The sequence below is a fragment of the Mastacembelus armatus genome, chromosome 24, assembly GCF_900324485.2.
Source record: "Mastacembelus armatus chromosome 24, fMasArm1.2, whole genome shotgun sequence".
Classification (NCBI taxonomy): Eukaryota; Metazoa; Chordata; class Actinopteri; order Synbranchiformes; family Mastacembelidae; genus Mastacembelus; species Mastacembelus armatus.
Window position 1 is genome coordinate 19,674,964 of NC_046656.1, and position 15,064 is coordinate 19,690,027.

Genomic DNA, 15,064 nt, shown 5'->3' on the forward strand with positions numbered 1-15,064 from the left:
TTTGGACTGTGGGACCAAGCCCACGTCGACACGAGGAGAACCTGCAAACTACAAGGCCTCAGGGTTTGAACCCAGATCCTTTTTGCTGCTAGGAGACCACCGCACCACTGTGCCATCCTCTCTGATTATCACATTTTTATCTCCTCTCTCTTTCTAACCTACATGATATTGTCCTGTAGCATTTTTGTTGAACCAGAATTGTACTGCTTATCATATCATATTAAGGTTAAGGCAACAGACCGTTGAAGTAGATTCATTTCATAAATTCCTGGTAATTCCTGACAAATTCTGTTTTAATGTTGAATGTTTCCATTAGTGAATACATCCTGTGCTCCATTGGTAGATAGCAGCTGTAGCTGTGCTGCATCCTATACCTGAATTGGCTCTTTATGCAATGCAGCCACGTGCAGTCTTCTAAAACTCACGTCTTTTCGTGTGAATGTCCTCATAACCTTGTTGAGAGAGCTCTCTCTTTTTCATGGGCTGGTAGCGGCATTAGCACAGAGAAGTCTGTTTCCTTCTTATGACACAGTCAGTGTTGTTAAAGTTTCGGTGAATGATAACTGCACTGAGCTGTAAAGACAGAAGAGGGAAACAAAACCAAACGGAGAGAAAAAAGAAATCAGGGAGAGAAACGAGGAGAATCTACACTTGACTGAAGTGACTGATCGACATAGATGTTGCAGCCTGGACCCAAATGTATTGTATTTACAGTGCTGCATTCAAAATCCCACTTAACCAAAAAGTTTTATCAGTATAATTAGAGTCTCTGGTCCTTATTGAATGTTATAGTGCGTTTTGCATTGTAACCTGCACCAAACATCAGGCAGATTGAACTGACTGAGTTGGTGGAGAACAAAAACAGAGCAAAAAAAAAGTGTGAACTTCAGACTTAATGTTTGTCAGGCAGCCAGAACGTGACATTATTGCTCCATAACTGCTGGATAATGTAAATAAGCAACTCTAACATGTTTAGCATATTAACATAAAAGCTGATGTTGCATAAATGTTGTGTTGCCCTGTTGTAGTTAGCAAATCAGTCTTTCGTTTTGCAGAAGAAAAGGAGAAAGAAGAAGAAAGAAGAAGAAGAAAGGCCCCTGTGAATCAGTTTTAGGTTAATACTGATTCATCACCTTGTCATTCACAAGGCCACGGGTGATTCATGCATTTTGTGCTTGAATTTTGGAGACTTGATAAGAACCGGAGCAAATACAGACATAAAGAAAAGAATAATATGAGCAACAACATGAATGAAAACCAAAGAAGAAGGAAAGCATGAGGAAAGAAGAACATGGAAAAGAACAAGTACATAAGTGAGACCTTGAGCAAAGCAGAGCATTAACGAGAACAGTACCAAATAATGTAAACGAGGACAAAACCCTGGACATGATGAGCAGAACGAGCAAAATACAAAATAAATACAAATGAACAAGAGCAAGAAGTACAGCTCAAACAAGAGGAAGAGCAAAATGAACAAGACCAAATTATTCCTTTTAAGCAAGTGCTGGGGGAGTTCGCTGCTGCCTTGCTCCTCCTCTGTTTCTCTCTCTTTCATTTTTGGCAGTTCATGTTGGAAAATGTCATTTCACTAAATTTCAAAGACAGTCGACACAAAAATCCAAACCAATTTTAATCAACTCTACAGGTATTCACATTTAATTTATCAAAATAAAATTAAAATGTTATGCAGATGAAATTGGCTGATTTGCTTCTATTTGACACAAAAAAAAAAAAAAACGTGCAACATCTCACAAAGAGCCTGTTTTTCATTTTAGGAACACACAAAAGACTGGCCAAAACCAATGAGTAATATTTTTCTCACCTTTTGATTTATAAGCATTTAATTTTGAATTCATTTAAACGTATTTTTACACCTAGTATAGCAAGGGCAGTGTTTTGAAAGAGTCTGAATATCCATTTATTTTATTTTTATATTCATTCCGGAGGTGGGTTTTGAAAGAATAACTTCTGTGACGGCCTTCCAACAGGAAGCCTTGAAGGTTCAGGGACTGCTTGTTGCCGTGATCAGACTTTTGTGCAAGTTTGTCATGGGGATAAAAATCCACTAGCTGAATACATGTTTTAGGCAAGTGCAATGAATGCTATTTTAATGAACAGAGAACACAGAGAAGTTCTTAACCAAACCTGCAAAATATATCCGCACCAAACTGCACCAAATAATGCAAAGGAAGTTAATAAGTTTAAAAACAAGTTAAAAAAGAAAAAAAAATTACACCGTATCCTAATTTTTGAGAGTAACTATCTTTAAAATACACATCTTTAAAAATAACCCTGATTTTTGAAAACCTTAAATTGGAAGCTTAACCAATTCCGTGTACGTCTGAGGGAGCAGTAATTATAATTATACAAAGGGTTTTTGTGGCTCCAGAGAGACAGTGTGAAATCTGATTATTTACTAATTCAATTAAAGAAATGGCTGCGGTCCATGAGACGGGTCGTAACATTCTTAAATGAATAAAACATCTAAAACTGTGGAAACTGAACCTTCAGGTCTTTTCCGAGCGGCAGAGGCCGTCACACATTCCCCGGTCCTGTTAGGTATCCCACCGAGATGGGATGATTGATTATTTTATTTCAAAGATGTTGTTCACTCTCAGTGATGCCTCATTAAAAAAGAAGCGACTGCGACAGGTTGTTTGGGTTTAATGGACTTTGGACCTAGAAGTGGAACATTATCCGTGTGACTGACTACACGATTAAAACAGCAAAACTGGTCAAAACCTCGTTAAATAGAAAAAGGAAAAATCACATAAGTCACATAAAAAAATCAGGACGTTGTGAACAGAATTTAAAAGTGTGGTCGCTGATGACCTGATTGATTCGCTGAATGTGACAAATTAAATAAAAATGACCACAAAATCATTAAAACATCTTTCATTATCTGTTTAACACACAACAAATAGAAATATTTTCTCTATATTTTAATTCTCCTCCTGTAGATACCTCAATAGACCACATACATATCTATTGTGTTCCAAGTCAAACAGCAGTTTAATTGGACCCAGTCTCTCTCTCACACACACACACACACACACACACACACAGAGTCCTTGGCTGGGCACTGGTAGACTAGTGGTAAATGGAGGGTCATGGTCAGGTCTTATTCATCATGTGGCCGAACAAAACCTGCACTCTCCTCCACCATGGAGGAAAAGCAAGTGGTGAAGGATGAATGAGGCTGAACAGGATGCACAGTAACAACCACACACACCTGCTCAGCCTCATGTCTACAGTATCTGCAGTACATACAGTGGATTTATACCAACTCCAGTTATGTGAATCAATGTATGTTAATGTTTAACCCTGATATGAACAGATTTTGATGTTAGATACTATAAAGTATTTTGTATAAGAGCTGAGTCCACAGTATGTTTTTTTAAATTTTCTGATCATTAATACAGTGTTAGGGCAGCACGGTGGGTGAGTGGTTAGCACTGTTGCCTCACAGCAAGAAGGTTCCTGGTTTGAAACCCATCAGGAACCTTTCTGTGTGGAGTCTGCATGTTCTCCCTGTGCTTGTGTGGGTTTTCTCCAGGTACTCTGGTTTCCTCCCACAGTCCAAAAACATGTATGTCAGGTTGATTGGTGACTCTAAATTGCCCATAGGAGTGAGTGTGAGTGTGTGAGGTTGTTTGTCTCTATGTGGCCCTGTGATGGACTGGGGACCTGTCCAGGGTGGACCCCTGCCTTTCACCCAGAGAGAGCTGGGATAGGCTCCAGCTGATCCCTGGGACCCTGGTTAGGACTAAGTGGGTATAGATGATGGATGGATGGATCCAGTGTTTCCCCCCAGGGTGGTGGTTCCCATCTTTAAAAAGGGGGACCAGAGGGTGCGTGGGGTAATTTGCAACCAAGAGAGAAGCAGCTAGGATAGAGTCAGCTCCTCCGAGTCTTAGGCCATGGTTCCCTACCAGAAAATGGTGGCTTACTCCGGTGCTGAATGAGTTGCTGGCTCAAGCAAAGGAGTTCAAGTGCCTTGGGGTCTTGTTCTGGATTGAGGGGAACAGGAGCTTGACAGACAGATCAGTGCAGCATCGGCATCAAAGCAGGTGTTGTACAGGACTTGGGGAAGAGGGAGCTGAGTCGGGTGGCAATGCTCTCGGTTTACCAGTCAAACTACGTTCTAACCCTCACCTGTGTTCTTCAGGACTGGGTAGTGACCAAAAGAACGAGCCTGTGACTACATGAGGCCGAAATGAGTTTCCTTCGCAGGTTGGCTTTATAGGAAGGGTGAGACATCCACGAGGGATGAGCTGGAAATTGTTGTTAGGGAGAGGAACATCTGGACTGCTTAACTGGACCTGCTGCCACAGTAGCCCAACCCCAGATGGAGGTCTACTGCACAGACCAACAAACTAAACCAGGCTCTGGATTCACATTATGCTGAGTACATGTAAGTGAAAATAGCTGTCAGAGAAAAATCCCTGGCTTTAAACATTAAAGTTCTTTGTTCCCATCATAATTACTTTGACCACAAGAATAAATACATATTAAGCTGCTGCACAGAAAACCTGTCGTGCTGGTTTCTAAGGAAGGACTTGAGTCTCCAGCACATGCTGACTCCAAGGTTGAGGATAAATGTTCATGCTCAGATTTGTGTAAAATCAAGAAAATATAAAGCCGTGACAGGACAGTCTTTCATAGCCAGTCGCACATCTTGAATGTCAGATTCTGTTACTGTAACTTTAGTGTAAAATCCTTATAAACTCACGTTTGAGAGTGAAATGTTTAAATTCCTGTTAATTTGAATAGAAATTGGAAATGACTTGAGGCCTGACGTGCTGTCCTGGAGCTGTTCTCAATGACTGTAATGAGTTTTTTTTTTTTTTTTTCAGCTCTTAGGAAATGATTTTATATGAAAAACATTAAACGTCCGATTCTTCACCTTATTCATCAAACCTGAGTGACGGTGCAGAGGATGCCAAACATTTCTGACTGACGATTTCTCATTGAACCCTGGTGGGAATCACAGACTGATCGCTGAACAGTGGCTGACAGATGAGCTGAGCTGCACTTCAGTGTGAGATATTTTGGGGTTTAATAGCTTCTCTGCACCACTTGTGGTGGAAAACAGGTGTGCTGGTTGTTGGAGGGGTCAGCCAAAAGGACAGTCGAGCGCCAGAATGAGGAAATTCAGCATCAACAGAAGAGGGAAAAATCCATAATAATAACATAAGGTTATATTACTGTGCAGACACCTTTTATTTTTGTTGTTTGGAGCACAAGCTGCTCATTCATGCACTTTTACAGCAGCTTCTAAAGCTGTTATTCAAATTATTAATCATAAAAGTTTAACTAATGTCATTTCTCTGCATTTTCCTCACAGTAAAGTTATGTTGATGCACAAATACAAGAAGTTCAGCTTCCATTTGAGTATCTTATACGTCTGCATTTGGTGAGTTATACATGAGTCATGAAATCACTATTGTAATTAGATATACATACAATATTATGATGTAAAAGTGAAAAATAAACTTTTCTCAGAAACAAAGCATGTCTGTCAAAGACCACGTATCACTTCGAAACTGCCCCCAATTTGATCTTGTGTAACCTGCTGATTGTTGTGTAAGTTGCCTGTGACCCCTGACCTCCAGTAATAGCACTGAACTGGGCTCAGACTGTTTGACCTTTGACCTCCACAACTTGGACTGATGCATTGTGGGACTGCATCCCAGTCATTGGTCTGTTTGGTGTGTTTACTCACTGAGTCAGTACATGGGCACTGTCTAGAAAAATAACAATAATAAACAAAGCAGCAACGAGCTGCTAATTGACAGTGACACATAATGAAATGTCAAAGCTAAACTTGTGTCTAAACATGTTAATTGAAATAATGATTTAACCAAAAATAGCTCAACATCTTTGTGTTTAAAGACCAAAGCTTTAATTTGACTTCATGGCTCCTAATGTTCCCAGTAATTGAAACTCCATTAATAAGGCGGAGGTGGAGCCCAGTCTGTGGCTGGTGGGGGGAGGCGTCAGGCTCGGTGTCTGGTTGAGGGGAGTAAAGGGAGGAGGAGGGTCGAGATTGGAGGGGCTTCCCTGCCGTGCGCTCCGCTGCAGTCCAGTGCGTAAAGCGCGCAGAGCGGCTCAGCACCGAGACTCCGCGGCCCGGATTACCGTTTTCTCTCCGCCTGGACAGACCTGCTCCCTAAATGAAGCTTGGTTCTTCTCCGTGATTTCTTCGCCATGAGCTGTTTGGATGTGATGTACCAAGTGTTTGGACCTCAGCCTTATTTCAGCTCCTACAGCCCCTATCACCACCAGGTAAGGGCCATTTATTCTCCTGAAACTAAGCGGCTCATATACAGTTTCATCTTCACTGGAGACTTTTTAATTTGAATGTACAGAAAACTTTAATATTTAGGTTTTAAAGTACATAAGACTGCCAATTAAAGTTTAAACTACATGCAAATCAGCGATAAATCTACAGCCCCAACGCACCTTGATGTCCTCTATCGATGATGTATCTTAAAAAAACAGTTTTAATCGACACTTTACTAAAAATAAACATGGTCTAATCTCTGCTCACTGCGCGTAAAGACAATAATACATGTCTCTCTTGTCAGCAGTTCACTTTGTTTACATTTATATCGATATTACATCTGATTTCTGCAGCTTAAATACGCGTTTTCTACTTCACACGACTGTAACAGGTTGTTTGTCCCGTGTCTTCGGGCTAATTATAGTTAGTCATTTATAGATCCATTTAATGTCACTTATTTCTTTGTAATACCCGTGGCCTTCGAGGTTTTTTTTTAGGTTCACACTGATGTGCTTCATATATCAAAGTTCACACAGTCTGTTTTGCTTTAAAAGTCTTTAGAGTTTTTTATTTGTTTAGTTTTGTCCGTAACTAGTCAAAGAACAAAGTTTAATTTCTTAATTAATTAATTTTAAGATGTTAAACAAAGCCTATGTTTGTTTTTTTTAATATATGTTAATTATGTCTCATAATCTTTTGTCCACTTTTATTGTGATTATTGAGTCAATTACCAAATGTTAAAGTATCAGACCAATGAATTTGACTTTTTAAGGAAAGGTCACATCTGAGTGCGAACAGTGCAGCAGGTTTCTGTTTTTTTTTTTAAAAAAACCTCTCAGTCAACATCCAGACATATTTCAAATAGTGCCAAAACTCATTTTGTCACCTAAAGAGCCCGAGGATCAGCCAGTCGACCAGCACTACACAGGGTTTTAGAAAACCTTCAGTGAAAAACAAACAGTAAAACAGTAAAAAACTGAGGCTTTTTGTGTTGCTGACTGGTGCATGTTGCACATTAATAGTTTTATATAAAAAGGTTAAGGAGATTTTACATGTTACATATAGTTTCTGATTAAAATACAACCATCAATATTAATATTAATGAGCAAAGTGTGTTTTTGTATCCAATCAAATTCATCTTATTATTGTGTGACCTGTTCATTTTATCATTTATGTCGCTGCAGAAATAATGAAATAGTGTAAAGACGTTAGGTGGATTGTCCTTCCACTAGACACCTGATGCCTTCTGAAAAGTAAATCACAGAAAAATAATACGTCACATAAAAAAACACTACACACAACATGAACGCACAGTTTCATCGTGCACATGTATAGAAAAACCTTATTTTCCTTTCCAGAAACTGGCCTTGTATTCCAAAATGCAAGACCCCCAGGACAGTGGAAGTCGGCTTGGCCCCCCGGGGCCCCCGGTGATCAAAGAGGAGGACAAGGAGCTGCCGCCGGGAGCCGAGTACCTAAGCTCCCGCTGTGTCCTCTTCACTTACTTCCAGGGCGACATCAGCGCCGTGGTGGACGAACACTTCAGCCGAGCGCTCAGCCAGACGACCGTGTACCCCAGCTCCAGCAGCCACAAAGCCACAAGAGGTGTGTTTTTGTTTGTGTCGCGTCTCATTGAAACAGCAGCGTGACCATGAGGGGACGATGCTTTTAGGGCTTAAAGCTCACGCCGCAGGTTTTTTGTGTTGGAAATTCAGGTGTGTGTCATGAATTAATGTACAGTAGCTCCCGCTGTTTGTTTATTCTGCAGCTTGTGTTTCTGATATTGATCTCATTGAACTGAGACTGATAATAGTTAAATTCTTTGTCCTGGCTTTGCCTCGGCCTTTTGTCAGGTTCCCACCTGGTTACCCTTGACTCATGGAGAGACAGAAAGATAACGGGGAATGTTTTGTCTGTTCTCACTTCAGTAAAAAGTGGAGATCTGAAAAACAAAGTGTTGTAGACTTTGTCAGTTTTTGACGCAATCTGCAATTGCAGATTTCAGATTTTGTACAGATAATAAGTGACTTTTCATTTGTTTTTGTTTTTTTCACTTTCATATAAACTGAAACGAATTTACTGCTACGATCATTTTCACACCAGGGAAGAAACACGTCTGAAACAACGTGAGAACCTAAAACTATCCCCTGAAACCAGAGAACCTCTGAATACTGTAAAGGATTTAAACACTCTCACCAAAATTTGTAACAGCTACAACACATTAACTCAACAACTGCAAACATTTAATTTAACATCAGTGTTAGAGCACATTGGCAGAAACACATTTATCAATAGGCCATAATAAATCAGCTAATAAATATATTGGCCTGTTCCTCCATCACCTCTGGAAATACTTTGCCTCTACCAGTCGTATGAATAGAAAGCACAGAAAATGGATTTTGATTCATGTATAATTGGCATTTTATTTCCCAGGTGACCTCATTTTTTTAATGGAAATAGTTGGTGTTAAAAACAGACTGCAAAGATATGATAAATTAACACATAAAAACATTTCACACATTTTTGAGTTATTTGATGTATTTATGTAAAAAGAGGATTTCCTCACATCAGGGACGTGTTTTTCATGTACGTGGTTTAAATTCAAAGTGCTGTTAAAAGGAATTTCACTGTTCTTCGCTTTTTTCTTTTGGGGCATTGCATCTGTCTCAGACTCCTCTCTGGGATCAGATTAACTGGTGATTCTTTTGTTATTTATCTGGCAGCTGCAAAAATAACATGAAGTCTGAAAGTAAGTGTTCAAACTTAGCCATTTCTAAACTCTACATATGTGAACCGAAATACATATACATGACTTTCGAATCCAGCCACACATTCAGGTCATTGCTCCTTTAGCATAAAATGACCACACATTTCATTTGCATTGGTTTATGGGATTTTTAGTTAATCATTGCAGGTGGAGCTTAAACACTCACACACATTCACATTATGTTCCTTCTTTATGAATTTACCAAACAAGACCCTTTTTTTTCTCCTTTAACCTGCAGATTATTTTTCTAATAAATAGTTTTGTCTATAAAATATCAGAAAATTGTGCCCGTCATTATTTCCCAGGTTGCCAAAGTGACATCTTCATACAGCTTCTTCTTTCATCCAAAGTAAAACAATTTGAGACACAAACAAAGAAAAAATATTTAGCTACAGTAAGTAAAGTAAGAGTGCAGATTTGTGTCTCTGCAGATGGATCATTCCCAATGAGCCAGAGAAGTTTCCCTCCGTCTTTCTGGAACAGCTCCTACCAGCCGTCGGTCTCCTCCACGCTGGGCAGCGCTCTGTCCGCTCCCCACACAGAGCTCGCCTTTCCTGGGGACCCTTACTCCTCTGCGTCCCTGCACAGCCACCTCCACCAGTCCAGCCCTGACGCCTGGCACCCCTCCCACCACCACCACCACCATCACCATCATCACCCATACTCACTAGGGAGCGCTATAAGTACCCAGAGCTCAGCATACCCACGTCCAGGGGTCCACGAGATGTACGGCACGGCGTTTGACCCACGCTACGGCTCGCTGTTGGTGCCGTCGGTGAGGCCTCATCACCGCCTGACGTCCGGCAGCTCAGTACCGGGGCCCAGTGCCTCACCCTGTGACCTCGGTGGGAAAGGGGAGTCGGGGACAGGGACGGCCTGGAGCGGGGCCTTCACTGGAGCTGGAGCAGAGATTGGACTCAACATGGACACAGGTACTGTCACTTTTAAATCACATGCTCTTAAGTCTAAAGAGATTAAGTAAAGGACAAAATCTTAGCAGTAACAGCAGACGAGGGATCCTTCAACAGATGTGTATTCAGAGCAGACAGAAGTAACATTAGCAAAATAGCTGGACAATTCAATCACGTTATTTTAGATTATGCCTTTATAAAAAAAGATTTGTATAATATAACAGTGTTATCACTGTATGACTATAGTCACTTTCACTATAATATCCACTGATCTTTGTTTAAAAGATCCTAAGCCAAAAACGCTGGAAACCAATGGTCTAGAAGAGAAGAGTTTAGATGGATGTTTGGAGCATTTTAGTGAAATTCTTCAGTCGACTTTGTGGTTTATTCATTTGGCCCATTGAGATCAAATTAAAAAGCCTAAAATGAGAGGAGCTGATCAGTGCTGGTTATTTTATTTTGGTAAATTACAGCATAGAGAGCAGACATATGCACTAGGTCTCAGGAGCTGGAGCTGGATTTGCTTCTATCAGATGAAAGAAACTGTGATCAAGTAGCATCAAAAAACTGAAAATCTGTGATTTCATATTGTATCTTTACAAGGTTAACAAGGTACAAGTGTAACTTGTAATGGGGCCATGCTTGAATAGATGAAAACAGCCGAGAGTTGCAAATAACAAAATCAAAGTCGTGACGACGTATGTCAGCAGCCAGGACTGTTAAATGGATGTTGTCTATTCTGCATTGACACACTGAACTTTACCCTCCACATGTCAAAAAGCACAGTCGTTCAGAGTAGTGATTAATAGTAGTGTAGTGTAGTGTCCTAAAAAGTTGTTTCTCTTTTTAAGGTGATTAAATGAAATCTTGTTTCATTTAGCATGACCACGTAGCAGAGTAGCAACTTCACTATGTTCCTGCCTCATATCAACTTACCACAAGTGGTTTGAAGCAACAAACCGGCTGTCAATCAGCACCTTAACACCAGCTGTCAACCTCCTTTTCTGTTGCTGTCCTGCTTTCATCCCTTCTCTGCCTCAGGCAGTTCCTCCTGCTTTTATCAACAAGACATTTGCGCTTCTTTTTCTAACCTCCTTCTTCTTGCTGTTCTTCCAATGCCTTTTCTTTTCCTCATCTCTCAGGTTTGCAGGCACAAGATAAGAGCAAGGATTTGTATTGGTTTTAGAGACTGCTGAGACTCTGCCCCACTTCTTTTCTACTTCAGCTGTAGCTTCTTTTCTCCGCTCTTGCCCTGCTCTGTTGCTGTGCTGCTGTTATGGGATGACTGACAGAGAAACTGACAGCAGATTTGTGCTGTAACGGCTTCTGGTCTACTTGCAGCTCTGTGTTACGGTGGACTGTGTAACAGCAGCGCAGCCCTGCTGAGCTGAACGCCGACAGTGCAGATACAAAGCGAGTGTGGAACCAAAAGCGGACTCGCAGAAAGACCAGACAGAATCTGATCTTGATGAATGTGGACAAAGACAAGACTCTTTGTGCTTCTGTAACGGGCAGGGACAGCATTCCTAAACTGGAAAAAGTCTGGGGACAGACGGACAGAGACACATGTGTCGTCAAACTCCAAAGACAAGCGCCCGAAGGACTTGGCAGGACTTGCCTGACTGGGACAACTGGGCTGCAGACACTGGGAGTGTGTTATGGCTGGAGGAAAGGCCGTGTTGGTGTTGAAGAGGCTGCACAGCAGCTAACTCTGCAGGCGGTGAAGGCAGGAGGAGTCCAAACACTTCGGTTTACATGGAATATAGGTTCTGGAAACACACTTACAACACAGTGCAAATCAAATGTGACTGTTTTGGGTGGTTTTCAGCTGGTATCGCATATATTTAAGTCATTATTTCACAAAATGAAACAGCTAGACAGCTACAAAAAACTCGTCAGCACAGGAGCTGACAGCTGTAAAACATGAATGTGACACAGCTCCAGGTCCGTGGGAAACAAAAGATGAAAAAATAAGTATTACATCTTTGCAAAACCATTTGTCTTGTCTTTGTGGGGTCATTTTTTTTCATATCGTAGGATTTCCTGATACTATAAAGAGGTAATGTGCATCTTTAATTCCAGCAGCACAAACTCTATACTGTTAGAAACTGAAACAGTTTTATTGCAACTGGTTTCTACATTTACACAGACTGAGTTCAACATTTATTCAGTGTTGGAAAATTAGCTTGGCTGTGAACTTTGTGAAATTAGATCTGGTCATTTAAAAATGTAAAAATCTTTAGCATTTCATGTTAAAATATAGTAACTGACATTAGTGCTGATATGATTAGTTGATGAATTGATCTATGCAAAACTAATATCAGCAATTAATGAAACATTTTTTGGATTTTTAAGACACTTTGACACTGGTTTTCTTCTAAAATTCAATTTGCGATTTGGATTAATGAGACAACAAAGTTGCAAAGACAGAAAACTTGATAGAAACTTGTTATGGGCAGTTTTTATTTATTTATTTTTTGGCATCTTCAAGGATAAAATGAGCTTTATTAGTTAAAACAGATTAATCAGTAATGAACCTCGACTGTCAGTGCATCTGAAATGCTGTTAAAGCAGTACCAATATTTGCTATAGACCAGTTTAACATAAATTCTCTTTTCTGACCTACAAATAACCAAATCAATGTCTGCAGGGAAGTTTTGACAACTGCTCCATCTTCCTTAACTCAGCGTAGTATAAACAAAGCTAAGGATAATTAGTGACTCCCATGAAATACTGATAAACTTGACTTTGGACTATGAAATCTGCTTTTGGCTGAAATCCCAAATGAGAACCACAGCAGGAGGCTGAGAGCAGCACTTTACTTTGTTAGTGTCGTCATCTGTTCAGTGTTAAAACAGTGTGCTGGAGCAAATGAACTCAACAGAGCCTTTAACCTGTGGCTGATACACTGGGGATGGACACTGTGACGAGTAGCCCCCACCTTGATGCTAAATGGAGCAACCACTCCCACACCTCAGCACTAAACCTGCAGAATGGACAGATTATGTTTACCTCTTTGTTCTGGACATTTATGAAGCGTTAGTTTATGATGAAATAAAAAAAAAAAAATCCATAACAGTCTCAGCAAAGGAAAAGTAAACTTCGCACCAGTGGCTGCTGGGAAGGAGAGAGAGTAGAGGGTCCTCTGATGAATGAAGAGAACGATGGCTATTTGAAGCCACTTGACTCTCTCTCCTGCTCCCATGCAGCTGTCAACGACAACTGCTCTTCAACTCAGCGAACACACACACACACACACACACACACGCACACACACACACAGTCACACTGTGCAGCATTCGAGCCTGTGAACTTAATAAAAGGGAGCATTTAGTGTAAGCTGGACCCTTCCCTACAGGGACAACTGGTGTGATATATGTGAAGGGAGCAGAGGACACACACACAGGTCAAACAGTAATTTGTGAGCGTGCATGTATGTGCAGTCATGTGTCGATTGCTATACTTAAAAGGACACATTTTTCCAGTCAGCATAGAAAGAAGAAAGATAAAGAACCCCCTTCAATTTATAGCTGGCACTGGATTAATTGGTGACTAAATTAAAATGAGTTTTATTGCTTATGATTAGTCTTAAATACAAATATACTGAACTGAACAAACAGTCCAAACGGATTAATTATCTAACTGTTACCGGTGAATAAAATCTGTGCAGCTACATCCTGATACAGCTTCTGTGTCTGTGCCTTTAAATTTCATCCAAAAACGCATAACTTGTGACTGTTTTCTGCCAGTGGAGTCGCTTTTTAATTGGCACATACGTTAAGTTCACACCTGAAAGAGGCACAGAAAAATTCTTTTATGCCTTCTCCAGAATATGAGGTCCAGTCAGAGACACCTGGATCAAAGAATTGTCCGTCTCCTCTTTAGTGAATAGTTAAATTTAAATTAAAAGGCTCTGGTGTTTGAGGGAGCTGCCGTTTAATCTAAGACCAAATCTCTCTAAATCTTAGCTAAATCAAAAATCCTGCACTACCACAAATGGAGAAAAGAAGAAGGAGCTGTGGCAGAAAACAGCACAGGCATCAGAAGAATCAGAAAAACAGTAGTGTCAGGTTATAATGTCTCTACACCTGCATGAGTATGTTGCTAGTCACACAGCCTGTGAAAGCCTGTCATGTTAGAAACAGCTGATGAACAGCTGCACTTGGCATCTGCTCTTTTATTTATGCTGCTCAATAACTGGCACATTGATTGGTTTTTGGGGTAAACCACGAACTACTGTCAAACAGATCATCAATTTCACACAGGTACATTTCAAATGTTCACAACAGGGCCGTAACACCTTCATGGCAACGCCATTTGAACCCCAAGACTTCCCCCTTATTGATGGTGTTTAATTTGATTCAGTATTCCTTTATGTTTATTAAAGGTCCAGAATCTCTTCTGTCAGATCTATATAACAATTACCCAGAAAATGATCAATTCTCCTAGTCACAGAATCAAACAATGAAACTGTGGATCCACAAAATATTTAGTTCATTGATACATTTTTTTTTCTTAATACTTGAAAATTAAGATTTCGGGTTTAAACAGCAGGAAAGCAATATAATTAATGTTTTTTTTAAGTACAGTACTGCAGTTATTTCACTGTCTCTATTTGTGTGTGAACCAACATGACTGAAGCTGCAGCCATTTCTGTGAAACTGTGATAAAACATTTCTTTTCCTATCTTCCAGGTACATACTGTAAATCAGCATGCAGCAGTGTTCAATGTGAATATATTAATATATTGCCTAAAGTGTTGTTTCTGTTGATCTTGATCCATGTAAACTCTCCATATGTACAGTATTTGCTTTACGCCTGTAACTATAAAAGTAACAGCATTGGGCTCAAACTTGACTCTTTCCAGCTACTGTGACAATTTCTGGAAACAATGGCTGAAAAAAGAGAACTCTAAATCAATGAAATGCCAAAAAGTTCCTGATACAGCTCTACTGAGTAAATAAAGCACTGTTTGATGTTAGTTTCGCTGTTATTAACTATACTGTTATTTAAAATGTATTGTAAGACTGCAGTATTTGGAGCTGCACCAGGTTACAAAGTTGAACACAGCAAATCTGGTGAATACTTAATTATTTAATA

General features: G+C 40.1%; 1 protein-coding gene across 1 annotated transcript; it reads left to right on the forward strand.

The window, feature by feature from the left end:
- Nucleotides 1-6,102: 6,102 nt before the first annotated feature.
- Nucleotides 6,103-14,726, forward strand: vgll2a (vestigial-like family member 2a). The gene is made up of 4 exons (XM_026318753.1): nucleotides 6,103-6,288; nucleotides 7,645-7,891; nucleotides 9,485-9,985; nucleotides 11,107-14,726. Exons 1-4 carry the CDS (start codon nucleotides 6,211-6,213, stop codon nucleotides 11,148-11,150), a joined length of 870 nt encoding a protein of 289 aa, XP_026174538.1. The 5' UTR covers nucleotides 6,103-6,210; the 3' UTR covers nucleotides 11,151-14,726.
- The last annotated feature ends 338 nt before the right edge of the window (nucleotides 14,727-15,064 follow it).